General features: G+C 36.7%; 1 protein-coding gene across 3 annotated transcripts in view; it reads left to right on the top strand.

Annotated features, from left to right (window-relative positions):
• The window catches only part of LOC125461242 (brefeldin A-inhibited guanine nucleotide-exchange protein 2-like), a 91,536-nt gene that overhangs the window by 65,660 nt on the left and 10,495 nt on the right, over positions 1-15,381 (top strand). For all 3 annotated transcript variants that reach the window (XM_059652807.1, XM_048549762.2, XM_048549763.2), the window contains exons 25-37: positions 687-856; positions 1,067-1,218; positions 2,612-2,784; positions 3,091-3,251; positions 4,515-4,645; positions 4,746-4,875; positions 5,548-5,683; positions 6,633-6,771; positions 6,972-7,026; positions 7,147-7,261; positions 11,263-11,402; positions 12,468-12,636; positions 13,757-13,895. In XM_059652807.1, the coding sequence (XP_059508790.1) occupies positions 687-856; positions 1,067-1,218; positions 2,612-2,784; positions 3,091-3,251; positions 4,515-4,645; positions 4,746-4,875; positions 5,548-5,683; positions 6,633-6,771; positions 6,972-7,026; positions 7,147-7,261; positions 11,263-11,402; positions 12,468-12,636; positions 13,757-13,895 (1,810 nt within the window). The remainder of the gene's footprint in view (positions 1-686; positions 857-1,066; positions 1,219-2,611; positions 2,785-3,090; positions 3,252-4,514; positions 4,646-4,745; positions 4,876-5,547; positions 5,684-6,632; positions 6,772-6,971; positions 7,027-7,146; positions 7,262-11,262; positions 11,403-12,467; positions 12,637-13,756; positions 13,896-15,381) is intronic.

The raw sequence follows: 15,381 nt of genomic DNA, 5'->3' as shown, positions 1-15,381 counted from the left end.
GCACTTTTACTGCATTTCAAATATTAATGAATATAAATCACTTGATCTTAGTTTCAGAGCTGAGATCAGGTACTATCTAAATGCGAACCTGGCTTTTTTCCTCCATTGTTATCAGAATTCTATCATCAGGGGCACACTTAAAGTGAAGCCCTCGAGTTGACATGCCAATTGCTGCCAAACTACATCTTCTGGAAGTTTTGCTGGATGCCACACTTAAGCTCTTAACACCCCTACTCCCAAACATTCTTGAATGCCACAGTATTTATCTAATCACACATCTGAACTTGGTCGTTTCTCTCACATTGTGTTAGCTTTCAGTAGGCTTTCAGCAAGTGGTTGCAATGTTCATGTACAGATAGTGTCAACTACGTAGCTGCCTAACGAACATTGTTAAACTCAAGATTGAGTTTATTCCTAAAAGAACACGTGGAAGGGATGTTCAGCAAAGAAAAAGGAACGATAAGGCAAATTTGCAGATTCATGTTAAGTTATGAATATGAAATACTACATCAGCCAACTATAAACTGAGGTTCTATATGTTTGAAAGAGCAAGTGGCTTGAAGACTGAGAATGGCAAAGACACAAACTGGAAGGCAGAAATTAATTTTTTTGTTCCCAAGGCATGTGTTGGATTTCTTTGCAAAACATTTTGAAATAATTTTTGAATGTTCCCTTCAATTCACCAGTTGATTTTGTTCATTGGCTGTGTGCTGTGTCTATGGATGAATTGGGTTCACCTCACCATCCACGCATGTTCAGTCTTCAAAAGATTGTGGAAATTTCGTACTATAACATGGGTCGAATCAGGCTTCAGTGGTCTAGAATTTGGGAAGTGATTGGAGACCATTTTAATAAGGTACAGTTTTGATATTGCCTTTTCTGAATAAGTTTCTCGTTTGGCTAAGGTCCAAAGTTCATACAAACAATTGTGCCTTTTGATGTGTTTTGCAAGTATTTTTGGAAGAAGCCATTAAATACATGAAGAACTTAGTGGACGTGCTAACTGTTCTCTCTCAAAAGCACAAGATTCTGTTGCTCACAAGTAACTTATTGTATTCTGGTACAGGTTGGATGCAATCCAAATGAGGATGTTGCCATTTTTGCTGTTGACTCTTTAAGACAACTGTCAATGAAATTTTTGGAGAAGGGAGAGTTAGCAAACTTTCGGTTCCAAAAGGACTTCTTGAGACCATTTGAGCACATAATGAAGAGGAACAGGTATGAATATATTAGTTTTATTACTGAATTAGACGTAGGAGCACATTTTATCAACAACTTTATTTCCCTCATGTTGTTTCTTAACAATACTTTTTCACACATTACCAACCTCCAGTAGGTCAGACACCAGTAATTTTTACAAGGAAGTCATTGAAGATGCATGTTATTGTTTTTGCTAGTTGTGAAGTCAGTATAATTTTATCTGTATTGAAGGTACATGCATGGGTTATTGCTGTTCCAATATCACCTTTCCACTTGAAAGTTGCCAGAATGCATTGTATCCTCAGCACTGCACTAGTCAATTCTAGTAGTGGTTCAGTGTTAGGGTTTAAGCTGGGCTCAAATGTTGCTCAGTGCCGTTATGCTTGAGCAAGCAACAAAGGCAAATAGTGGTTCAATCCTGAAATGAAGTTGTTGGTTCCAGTTCATTTCTAAGGCAATTAGCTCATACAGCAGTATTTTTTGAAGTTGGAGATGATGCGAAAACAATAAAGGTAGATAATATCAGCATCTACCTGGTAGAAAATGACCTCATTTTTAGATATACTGTGGAATGGGACTGTACAGATGAAAGCACCAGGCCAAAGACAACATTGGCACACCCAAAATTCTGACAGGAAGGAAAAAACCACTGGAGAGGTTCTGACAAGTTTTTAGATCAAATGCAAAGGAAGTTAGGGTGATATTTTCATGAAGGTGCGTGAAGTCGAGTACATGTGGATGGAATGAATTAGTTATGCCAAAAGATGTGGACAACTCAGACCAAAAGAAGTAATAGTTGTTAGTTCAAATTACATCAGCAATCGAAGTACTCTATCATAAAGGAGCTAAAAATGTTACTTTATCCCAGGATATAAGCTTTTTTTTTATTTGAGCAAGATAAACAAGTTTTGAAATGTTCCCCCTATCTTACTGATTTTTTTTCATTCCTTGTCCCTGGTTGATTTATTTCAAAATTTGTATCCTCCAAAAACTGTCAAAGATGGGCAAGTCACAGCATGTTTGACGTATCCTTAATTCAAATATATGGAACTGGATTATGTGAGAATGCCAAAATAGGATTTTTTTTAAGATTAAATCTATATGAAGCAAAATTTCAAATTCTTCATAATCCATTTTGGATCTACATAGTGTAATTTATAATAAATGCAAAACTACATTTGAAGATAAAATTTTACTGTATTTTAGCTTTTCAGATCTGTAATAGTTACAATTTATTTTCTGATCTGCAGAACTGTATTTTTGCACATTTCAGTACAAATAATTGGAAAGGAGAGATTCATTGCAGGTGTATGAGTACATAATTATTTTCAGCAAATTTATCAGAAGCTTAGCAACAAAACTTAAATTTTTATAATGCAAAAGCAAATATGCTTTCTTAATATGTACTCAGGTCACCAACGATAAAGGACATGGTCATTCGGTGCATTGCGCAGATGGTAAATTCACAGGCTTCAAATATTCGTTCAGGATGGAAAAATATTTTCTCCGTATTCCACCAAGCTGCTTCAGACCACGACGAACCGATTGTGGAGTTGGCGTTCCAGACTACTGGGCACATTATCTGTAATTGTTTTCTGTATTAAATGTTGTAGTACAAGTTTTGTTGGAACTCATATTCTTGAGAATTACTTTAGTCAAGCCTCACAGATAAATATATAAATTTATACATAAATCATAGTGCATTAAAAGCTCAAAGTAAGCGGCACAATTTAATTTCATATCTGAAAGTTCTTTAATAGATGAAAAAAGAACTGAAAATTGTCATTTTAGTTCTGGCACTGTCTTTGTGGTTGAAATCTGTTGGCAGCTGTAGTGTGTCTAAACTAGACAGACAACGAGTGATCAATTATTCTTCTGATTGTCTCTTAGCGGATGTTTTTAAGAAGCACTTTGCAGCAGCCATTGATTCATTCCAGGATGTTGTGAAATGTTTGGCAGAGTTTGCTTGTAATGCTGCATTTCCTGACACCTGCATGGAGGCTATCAGACTTATTCGACACTGTGCAACATATGTATCTGAGCGACCACAAGTGAGTTAATACCAATTAAAAAAGAATAAGAGACTCCATTTTATTTTGGATCGTTCATGATCTAAAGGCATTCCAAACAGCTTTCTATTTAGTGCTACAGGAATTTTCGCAGCGAATTTCTGTAAAGTAAGATTTCATAAAAGCAGTGTAATTATTAGCAGATAATTTGTTTGAGGTGTTGTTGGTCAGTGATTATAGGCCAGGAAACCAGGCAAAGCTTCCCCGATCTTGGGGAGAAAAAATATTTCTACCAGATGTTTACATCCACCAGAGAGGAGAAATTGTTAAACATCTGAATCAAATGTCTCTATATCAAACAATGCAGAACTTCCTCAGTACAGCAATGGAGAATTTACCCATACTTGTGTATGGGGACTTGAACTTATGGCTGTTGATTCAGATACAAGTATGTCACCCTTGAGACATTGGTAACAATACAATGTTGCTGGCTTGTACTAATCTATTCAGATGTTAATTGTTAAACTGCTGCTATCAATCAAATTATTTCATTGTGTTTATATTATGAAATATTTATTGTATTGATATTGTGCAAAGTTATGTCAAAAATGCCTCATGCAGATATATTATCTAAATAAGCAACGAAACGGTAAATCTGTTTCATCCATCAATTCAGTAGCATTTAAAATGTTCAGACCTCTGTTTATATATTGAATCATTTAGCGTGAGGCCTCCATGAATTGAATGAAGAAGCTCAGGCTATAGAAACTTGCACTTATGTGCTCCTTGAAAATGGTTTAATATTTGAGTGTCACAGTAGTGATACTAGATAGTGTGGCTTTGTGCCAAAGTCACAGGTTTTGGTCTGGATCACCGAGAGCATAGTCGAAAAGATAGAGTTTAACAATCGACTTTAAATCTGAGTCATGTGGAGGCATTGAGAAGGAATCAAGTGGTGGACTAAAATTTCCAGGATGAGCTGCGGCCTAGGGAAAAAGTTCTGCAATGCTCTATTATATACAAACCTGTGCATTAAAAGTGTCAATTAACCTAAAATTATTTACTTTTTGATTATTTTAGATGTGGAAAGTAACCTTACTGGACCATAATCTTAGATTTGTGCCAAACCTAGAAAGAATCCACTAAGACCTGGTATTTTGGGACTCCAGTCCCCACCCCCACCATCTATATCAGGATAGAAATAAAGTCTTTGTCATTTTTAGTGATTTGATTTTATTGTAACCAGGATACTTTGATAATATAGATTTTATATTAGCTGATTAAATTTCACATGTATTTGGTTAGGCACTGAAGGAATACACCAGCGATGACATGAATGTTGCTCCTGGAGATAGAGTATGGGTTCGAGGATGGTTTCCAATTTTGTTTGAGCTTTCCTGTGTAATTAATCGTTGTAAGTTGGATGTTCGTACAAGGTAAGAAACAGTTCCATTGTGATGCCTTTGTTTGAACCGGAGAGTCGATATGTTGCAACTATGATTTTTAGTTACATGTTTCATGTAATCTCTCTTTCAGAGGACTTACTGTGATGTTTGAAATCATTAAAAGCTATGGTCAAACATTTGAGGAACACTGGTGGCAAGATCTATTTAGGATTATCTTTCGGATATTTGATAACATGAAACTTCCGGAGCAGCAAACTGAAGTAAGGCAGAAGTAGGATTTATACAAATTTTAATTTGATCCTTTGTTGCACAGGATCCAGAATAACTGAAAGTAATAATTATTTGGACAGGCTACCAGTCAAAATGCTCTTGCAGCTTGTTCCAGAAAACTTGAATAATGAAAGGAATAAACTTGGTAGCAAGTTGTTATGACATGGAATTTATAACCTGAATATAAATTCAACAGCTTCAAGAAGGAACTAGACAAATGAAGAGACAATATTTCCAGGGCAATGGTGCTCGTAGGAGTCTGCACACACTGGGATGAATGGCCCCCTTCTGCATCATATAATGAATGAATGTTTCAACATAGAAACTGTTTGCTGAATTCACAAATGATGGATTCTTTCTGAAAATTGCCCAAAATAAATACTGCAGTCACCCTGCTTAAAATTTATCAATATCTCTTAGATATATTTTGTTTCATCTACTCTAATTAGCTAATCTGAGTGGATAAAGACATTGTGCAGTCAAGTTCTGACAGTCACAACTTCAGAGCCCCATGTTCAGTCCATTATCTGCTGGTATATGCGATATGCTTGACAAAATAGTTTTTTAAAAAAAAACTATCTCAACTGTATATTTAAGTTTCACTTACTTTTGTAAAATGAATGTCTATTGTACAGTTGAATGCTACATCTGTTTCTTCACAGAAGTCCGAATGGATGACAACTACATGTAATCATGCACTTTATGCTATTTGTGATGTTTTTACACAATTCTATGAAGTTTTAAATCATGTCCTATTGGATGATATATTTGCTCAGCTACATTGGTGTGTACAGCAAGGTAACCCATTTGTCTTTATTCAGGAATTATGTACAGATCAACTTTTAAAATGTATTAAGAACCATTTAAATTGTCGCTTGATAGTCCAGAACTTGAATATTGCTGAAAAAGAGACATGTTGCCAAAGCGTTTTATATTGAACTCATCAGAATAAATACACAAATGCCAAATTTCAAACAATCACAGCTATTTACACTAGAGAATAATTGGTTGGCCAAGGTTTGCTGTGGAGAATGCAACAGAGAATTGCAAACTTCCAAACCTCCTGCGTAAATCAAAATGTGTAAAACTTGAGCATGTGCCTTTTGATTGCATAGAACAGGTCCCCGCCTTCTACATCTATGGAAATAGATTCCAGCAAGAGTCACTGGGGTTGGGGGGCTGCTGGGGCTGGGTTGGGGGGGGGGGGGGGTGGTGGGTGGGAGTCACTGCACATCTTGCATTAAGGCAAGGAGACCGCTCTCAAAGAGCTACTTACAGGCTTTTTGAGAAATGAGCTCCTTCTGTTGATGTTGTTTTACATCACTGCTTTGCCATCTAAGTTCAGTGACTCTTGGAATGAACCGTACTAGCTGTTGTTTGTTTGGAATTTTATGATCTTCTATTTGTTCTGCAGATCACAGGATGAAAATCTTCAGTAATGTGTCTCTCAGCTTGTGATTTCAATGAAATTTTAGCTCAGTATGCCCATTCTCATAATACCTCGCAGATAGCTGTCTATTTTTCATGGGACAAGTGGGACAGAGATTTTTTTCTTAAACCATTCTTGGCCTAATTAAATTTGTTTTGCTGACTGCATAATATTGCCTCCTAGAGAAGTCAAATGTTTAGTATTTTGACATCTTGAAACTTAACTTGATTTGAATGGGTGATGTAATATATTGAAATCTTTCTTGCAATTTTCAAGTACTTTAATTTCTTTTCCTTGATCCTTTTCATCTCGTTCTAGATAATGAACAACTGGCCCGATCAGGAACAAATTGTTTAGAAAATGTGGTTATACACACTGGGCACAAATTCAGTCCTTCAGTCTGGGATAAAACATGTGCTTGCATGCTGGGCATTTTCAAGACCACTGCTCCCCATGCGTAAGTTCATGTTGCCATATATTGACAAGATTTTAAATGTTTGTGTGCTTTTTCATATTCAGCATTGAAAGTTTAACTGAAAAAGTATGCTATAGCCATTGCATTAATGTTCCATATTTACTTGATATACTCAATCAATTGTGGCCTGATGGCACCTCAACAGGCTTACTGTGATTATCTGTTTTGTATTTACTATATAGTCTTTTAGCCTGGCGACCCACGGGCATGGAAGAAGAATCTTCTGAGAAGAATTCAGTGAGTGTAATTTGAATCACAATAATGAAAAGGCCTGAATACCCAAAGGCTGTTTTCCTTTTTTTAACAAAAAGTGCTAGTTTTTCTGTTATAACTTAATGATGCATTTCATTGTTAAAGGACTTGGAAGTTGACCGTCAATCAATCTGCAGTACAGAGCGAAACCTTTCTGAAAAAGGTCAAAGCCAGGTATCTAACACTAGTGATGAAACTTGGAAGAATAGACCACATGCAAGTAAGTTACATATTTGTGCTCCACATTTTCTGTTTGTCTTTAACATCCAAGCAAGATTTTCCTGAACAGTTGCAAAGTGTTTATTTCTTTCAGCCATGTATGAATAATCTTCAAATAGGAAGTATTGCTCCAATAACGATTAAGTATAAATTCCAGGTGAATATTTCAAAAACTTTAGTGAGCCCTCTGCACAGGGTGAGGAAAAATAAATTAATAATCCCACTGCTTCTGCTGACTGTCTAATGACTCATGTCAGCACATGTACATGAATGGCATTATGTATTGTTTTTAAGCTGCAACAAAACATAATTTCAGGGCCTATAATCATATGGTTCTTAAATTTTAGATATGTGAACAGCCAAAATGTTGGATATTTTGCTTATAATCAGGATACTGATTAATTGAATTTTCAAATCTCTTAATCTAGTATACTGTTCTAAATTTCCTCCAACAGCAAAAAAAAGTTACTCAGCAATTTGGCTGTGCTGTAATGACTGACTGTTTAGACCGTGTCAGCTTGCGATTTAATTCTTTTGAGTTTTTGCATGCTTTTTTCCTTTGGTATGTGTGTTTTGCTAGCATTGTTGCTCATCCCAAATTGTCTTGTTAGACCACTTCACAGCACAATTAAGAGTCAGTCACATATTCTTGTGAATCTGGAGTCTCATGTAAATCAGACCAGATATAATGGCAGAAAGGACATTACTGAACCAGAGATTTATACTGCAAACATCAATAGTTTCATGGTCTGCATTATGGAGATTAGTGTTTATGATCCCAGCTAATAGTAGTACTGATTCCAGAACAATGCCAGGCTTGATAGGCCATTGGTTTTATTTCTGCAGTTGAATACATTGGTCAGTCACTGAACAGTCACAAGGGGCTTCCACTGTTTAAAACTTAACTACACACGTGAAAAAAATATAATTTGTTTCACACAAAGTAAGAACCATTTTCAATGGTGTTTTTATAAATATCTAAAACCAAAAGTCAGTGTTTAACACATAACAATCTTTGAGATATTCAAACCTCCGTGAAAAGTGACTCTGTTTGCATTTACAGGTTCCTTATTAATTGTATACATCTGTACTAGTAATTTTTGGGCAAATATCTACTTTCAGTTGATAGTCTTTAGTTAATGTCCCTTTTTGAGACCTTTTGAAATATGTGCACATCAAACATACTACTAAGCATGTGTTCTCTTACACTCATGCATTCACCAGCCTCGTCAGATGTTTTCTTCTCTGACACTTTTTAAAGCCTTTTGTTTCTGGAGTCTTTCTCTGACTTCTAAACCATCTCTAGGAGTCCTTGCCTTTGACTCGGACTGTTTTGGAGATCGGTAAGCAAAAAACACCACAGTACGTTAACCACTGCTACTAGATATTTCTGTTTTCTGTGATACCAGACTGCTGTTGCCAACCAGCAGTAGGTTTTCTTTGCTTCCATCCTTATTTTTGGAGCACTGAAGTATTCACCTCAAGGGGATTTTAAAAATGCCTCACTTAAATGCATGTGTACAAATTTCCAGACAACTCTTCACAATTCTCCAGACTGAAAAATGAAAATAAAATGTTTCTTCTTCTAACTATGCAATATCGTGTCAGCTGGAAGTCGCTCTATAACCCCTCTGTTTAAGAAGGGAGTAAAACAAAAGTCAGGAAATTTCAGGCAGTTTAGCCTGACCTCGGTTGTTGGTAAGATTTTGGAGTCAATTGCAAAAGATGAGATTTCTGAATACTTGGAAGTGCATGGTAAAATAGGGCAATGCCAGCATGGTTTCATCAGGGGAAGGTCATACCTGACAAATCTGTGAGAATTCTTTTGAGGAGATAATGAGCAGATTAGACCAAGGAGAGCCAATTGATGTTATCTGCTTGAACTTCCAGAAGACCTTTTGACAAGGTTCCGCACAGGAGGCTCTTGAGTAAGATAAGGGCCTCTGGTGATAAAGACCAGGTGCTAGAATGGGTAGAAGACTAGCTGTCTGGCAGAGTGAGGATAAAATGGTCCTTCTGTTGATGGCAGCTGGGGACTAGTGGTTTTCCACAAGGGTCAGTATTGGAACCATAACTCTTCACTTTATACACTACTGATCTAGATGAAGGAATTCAAGCTAAGTTTGCAGATGATACAAAGATAGGTGGAAGGACAGGTAGTATTGAGGATGCAGGGAGGCTGCAGGAAGACTTAAACTTGAGAAGAGTGGGCAAGGAAGTAGCAGATGGAATACAGCATGGGAAGGTTTTAGATCATGCACTTTGGTAGGAAGAATAGAAGCATAAATTCTTTTCTAAATTGGGAGAAACTTCAGAAATCTGAAGTGAAAAGGCACTTGAGCCGTAGTCCAGGATCCTGTTACGGTAAATTTGCAGGTTGGCTTGGCAGTTCAGAAAGCAAATATAATGTTGGCATTTGTTTCAATAGGACTAGGACATAAAATCAGGGATGTACGTCTGACACTTTATAAGGCTCTGGTCGGACCATATTTACAATATTTTGGGCCCCATATTTCAGGAAGGATGTATGGGCCCTGGAGTGGGTCCAGAGGAGGTTCACAAGAATGATCCCAAGAATGAAAGGCTTAACATGTGAAGAACTTTGAGGACTCTGGGTCTATACTTAAAGATTTTAGAAGGATGGGGGGGAATCTAATTGAAACTTACAGAACAATAAATGGCCTGGACAGAGAGGATGTTGGGAAAATCTTTCCATTAGTAGGAGACTAGGACCCAAGGGTACAGCCTTAGAATAAAAGGAAGACTGATTAGAACAGATGAGGAGAAACTTCTTCAGCCAGAGAGTAGTGAATCTATGGAATTCATTGCTACAGAAGACTGTGGAGACCAGGTCGTTCTGTACATTAAGACAGATGGGTTTTTTGATTGTTAAGGGAATCAAAAGTTACGGGGAGTAGGTAGGAGAATGCCGTTGAGAAATTTCTCAGCCACGATTGATTGGCAGAGCAGACTTGATGGACCAAATGGCCTAGTTTCTGCTCCTATGACTAATGGTCCAATATAGAAATACAAATCAGACATATATCTATACGTGGTTCTGTCCACTTCAAAATTCAAGTTTTCAAAAAATAACTATTTCACAAACGTTCATCACAGTTGCGATTTTATAGGTTGTTGGTAGAATTTAAATGCCACCATCTGCCACGATAGGATTGAAGCCCATGTCCTCCAGGGCATTAGACATAACCTCTTCTCTACATGTTTAGAGACATTATGACTGTGACAAGTGAATCAACATTCTTAATAGAAGCTGACTTGTTCTCCTGTTATCCCAAATAAGATTAAAAAAAGGTTAGCAGTCGAGCTGTTTTATCATATTATTCTGACAACTTCACAGTCTCCATTCTGTTGATAAAATGGAGTTTATAAAAGGATAAGTGAAACCACTGCACCTGGCATAAAATTGATGTGATAGCAGAGGCCAGCAAATGTATTAGAATTTCTTCACTACAACTGCCCAAATCCATGACCTCTACTACTAAAAAGAATAAAGGTAACAAGTGGATGGGTAAGCACGAGATGCAGGATTCTCTGTTAGTCATGTATTAAAAGAATATCTCCATTCCTTTATTGCTGTTGGGTCAAAATCCTGAAATACCCACCTAAGTCTACCAGCACCACAATGGACTGCACTTGTTCAAGAAGGCTGCTCACTTGCACCTTTTCCGGGGAATTTAGGGACAGGCAGTTAATATTGGCAGCAATGTGCAAATAGACAGATATGGAGCAAATGTAAAGGTGTATGAGATCAGCCCTTGATGATATTGAGTGCATTACATTGGATAACTTGCAAATTTTCTGTTTGGTAAGCTTGTACAGCAGGAATGTCGGTACCACCACGTGCTTTATCAACAGCCCACATTGAGACATGAATGATAAAATACACATTTAAAATGTTTGTGCCCTTTTTAAAAATCCCTGTACTAATGAATGTTGCTTGAACTGTCCATTGATTCAATAATTTTGCTCATTTTTTCCAAGAAATATCTGATCAGAAACTCTTTGCTGCCCTCCTCATCAAATGTGTCGTGCAGCTGGAATTAATCCAAACAATAGACAACATTGTGTTCTTTCCAGCAACAAGCAAAAAGGAAGATGCTGAAACTATGGCAGCTGTACAGGTAAAATAGCTTATTTGCCTACAGAACTCTTTTATAATATTACATGTTGCTAATAATTATTAAAACTTAAATCAAATTATTGCTCCTTCCTATACTAAAATCAATGATCGGTCAGTGAATGAGAGAATCTTAATATCTTTGTACATTGGTGTTTTCTCTACTCTGGGCCAAGAGGCGAACTGTTTTATGTATCTGGTAAGTGATATTACACTTAAACTCTGGGTGAGGCTATTTGTTACAGCTGGTCTGATTGCTAGTCAGCTGACTTCTACCACTGAGTGAGAGGGGGTCTTGTATTCAACATGACCTATTGTGACCTTCACTGCATGTTTAATGCTCAAATTGGGCTGATACATATCAGAGCATTCAGTCCCACTTGTACGCTCTAGTAGAGTTTGATTTGAGACACAGTCAGCAAGGAAATGGCTTGCTGTTGAGTGAGGGATTATCAGTTTGTTGTTACCATTGTAATCTCAAAAAATCCAGTCCATTTGATTTTGAATTACCTTTTACTGATTTTGAAGTTGTGACATTTGAGGGAATATTTCAGAATATGCAGTAGATATGCATACATGCACACACGTTTGGGGTTCTTACTCAGTCTGGTCTGTGTAGGTTTTTCATGACAATTGGCTATGATTTAATGGTCATCAGTTGACTCTTAATTCCAATTATTTTTCCCCCAAGTTAAACTTGAATTCCACCATCTGCCATGGCATGATTCCAGTGAGGGTCTCCAGAACATTACCTGGGTCTCTACGTTAACATGAGAGAAAGCTAGCTGGAAACAGGAAAACAGTTAATATTTCTATCAGCATTTTAAATAGTTAACATTGATTTTTCATGGTCATGATTAGACTCTTAATTCCAGGCTTTTTTAAATTAAATTCAAATTCCACTAGGCAGGATTTGAATCCATGTCTCCAGAACACACTAGGTCTCTGGATTGACAGTCGGGAAGTAATACCACTAGGCCATTGCCTTCACTAGGAAAATATCTTATATTTGTCACTGGAGCAAGTGCAGACATGTCATGAATTTATATTCGATTATTTTTATGTACAGAAGGATTCAATTGATGCTGACATTCATATAGATACTCAAGACCAAGGAATGTATCGATATATGACTTCACAGCAGCTTTTTAAACTCCTGGATTGTCTTTTGGAATCTCATTCATTTGCAAAGGCTTTCAACTCAAATAATGAACAGAGGACAACATTATGGAGAGCAGGTAAATACACATTTGCAATTTAGAATGAAACTCAATATCTTAAGTTTGAACAAGCTGCATTAATCTATTTTTCCCTGATATGTCGCACTTGAACAGCAACATTTCATTTAAGTCAGTTATAAGTAAAGTGGATTTAATTCAGTCAGAACTTCACTAAATGCACCCAATTTTATAAAACAGCAATGGAACTACATAGGTATACTTCATACCCAAACTTCATAAATTCTGCAAGATCTGTTTTATCCTCATAAAGTTAGCTTCTGTTTTAATCTGATTTAATTAAACTCCATTTGCTCCATTGAACTTGGCTACTCGTTTGCTAGCATTTCACACTTAAAAGTAAAACACATATCACTTGGAGCGTCGTCAGCATGAACAGCTGTGTTCTAAACAAACCTTTTGTAATTAATGTGAAAAACTCGTGAAATGGGTAATTTGGGTTCTTTGGCACAGCCATCCTAAATGTTTGGATTAGGCACCGTATTAAGAGCATGAATTGGAGATTTATATGCGGTGCGTTCTTATGAAGGAACGTTGAGCAGGTTACTCGACAGGTATCCCTCTGAGATGACAGACTCTTGGAGAATGCAGACTAACTTTTTAAAGAAACAGCAACAATTTTAAAAAATGTAACTTCTGTAATAGTGTGACAAAGTCTCTCTTTCACACCATAGCTGCAGGTTTAATTTATTGGACAAAGTGAAGATGAGCAAAGGCCCACTATAAATTTATAATTTGGATTCATACACTAATGTTGCCAAACCTGCTCAGTTTCCCAGGACTTTGTTTTTATTTCAGATTCATGATATTTTGCACAGTTGGCAAATGCTTTGGATTTCTCACCTTTTCTGTAGTGAGATTTTGTAGTCATTCTCAATCCTCCATCCTCCATTCTCCATCCTCAATCCCTTAGATTGATCCATCAAAAAAAATGCAATTGCGCCTAGCGCACGTCTAATTCAAGGCAAGTCAGTTTAGTAGAACCCAATGCTGTTGTGGAAACTGACTACTTAAATGGCGCAAAATGTCATTACACAGGGTTCTGTAAACCACTTAAAATTGGCTACTTAGTATCTGACTACTAAGTATGAATTCTGAAGTGCATTACTTCTTGTTCCAGGATTTAAGGGCAAATCTAAGCCTAATCTTTTAAAGCAAGAAACCAGCAGTCTTGCCTGTTGTCTTCGTATACTCTTCCGTATGTACACAGATGAAAATCGGCAGGATTCTTGGGACTGTATTCAGAAACGACTATTGAAGTATGACAGTCTTATTTCTGGCATTTTTTATTTGTAACAAAAGCTAAGCAAGAACTGAGGAGCTCTGTTGTAAATCATGCAGCATATGACCTTCGTGCATGTGTTCTCGTATGTGTTGTAGTATAAAAGTTTCTTCAGTATTTTACACATTAACAATACTAAGATGACTATTTTATGTACATCCAAAGGCAATCGCTTTAGGCTTTTACCTGCCTTTGTGAAAATGCTTTAATTTAGTTTGACTTATTTATTCCTTGCTTAATGGCAACAGTAATCAGAAGAGTGGCTACACGACTTTCTTTAAGCTATATCGAATCCACATCCAAGACTGGCTGATAGATGCATGCCTCAAAAATAGAGTTTAGTTCAACGTGTTTTTGACATTCAAAGGTCAATTGCCATCATTCCCCTGGGATCATTAATTACTTAAACAGGATGGGTAATGGTATTCACCTCATGTGAATTAATCTTTAAACACAATCCCATATTCTGAAACATGAGCACAAAAGTTTACAGGCTTGGTTTGAACAAGAAAATGGAAGTTTGTTACGCAAGAGAAATGAATATGACATGAACGAAACCAAGCTATCTAAATGTCTAAGTAAGTAATGTAAACTAAAATAAACTATCTACATTTAATAGTTTGCAAAATTACAAAACACATGGCAAAACAAAATACCAAGATAATAAAATGTGAGGCTGGATGAACACAGCAGGCCAAGCAGCATCTCAGGAGCACAAAAGCTGACGTTTCGGGCCTAGACCCTTCATCAACAAAATACCATCATTTTACACTTTCTCAGAAAACCAGAGAAATTTCTCTTACCTTCTACCTCTAGATTTGATTTAACTGCTTTTCAATCCCAGTCCTGAGAGCAATGAAGCCTTTTCCTTTCACATTGACAACTTAAGAATCAATACAATTATTTGTACCTTGCTTCTCCGTAATTGGGCTGTTAACTGAAACTGGTTTTTTGATGTTCTTATCTTCAAGCTGGTTAATGTACCTAATTGTATTTACTTAACATTAACGCCTTGATCAACATTGTAGCACAGCACTATTTTTCAGTCTATTCAATGGTGTCACTTTTTCAGCTGGTGTCATTCTTTTCTAGATCATTAATACCTGTTTCAAATTCACTTTTTAAAATAATTGACTTACTCATACCCTGTACTGTATTCACTGGAACTAATGAACAAACTGACAGTTCTATACTGTTCACCAAAATACACAGTACAGATTAGAGATATCTTCCCATGTGGAACATGACATCTGACATACCTGCAGTGCAAACTTTACAATCTTGAAAATACAGTGCAGGCTGAAAACGTCATCATTATAGCCCGCACCTTTTTAGCATTGAAGATGTCTTTCAGGGCCTTTTTCCATTTTTATAAACTTTTTGTTTTAAATTTTGCTCTCAGAAACTGCAGATAAATGAATATTGAAGGTAACTTGATGCACAGGATGCTTCATGTGGACTTT

This window comes from Stegostoma tigrinum, chromosome 19, assembly GCF_030684315.1.
Source record: "Stegostoma tigrinum isolate sSteTig4 chromosome 19, sSteTig4.hap1, whole genome shotgun sequence".
NCBI lineage: Eukaryota > Metazoa > Chordata > Chondrichthyes > Orectolobiformes > Stegostomatidae > Stegostoma > Stegostoma tigrinum.
Note: the sequence above shows the minus strand (reverse complement) of the source record. Positions and strands in the feature narration are given on the sequence as shown.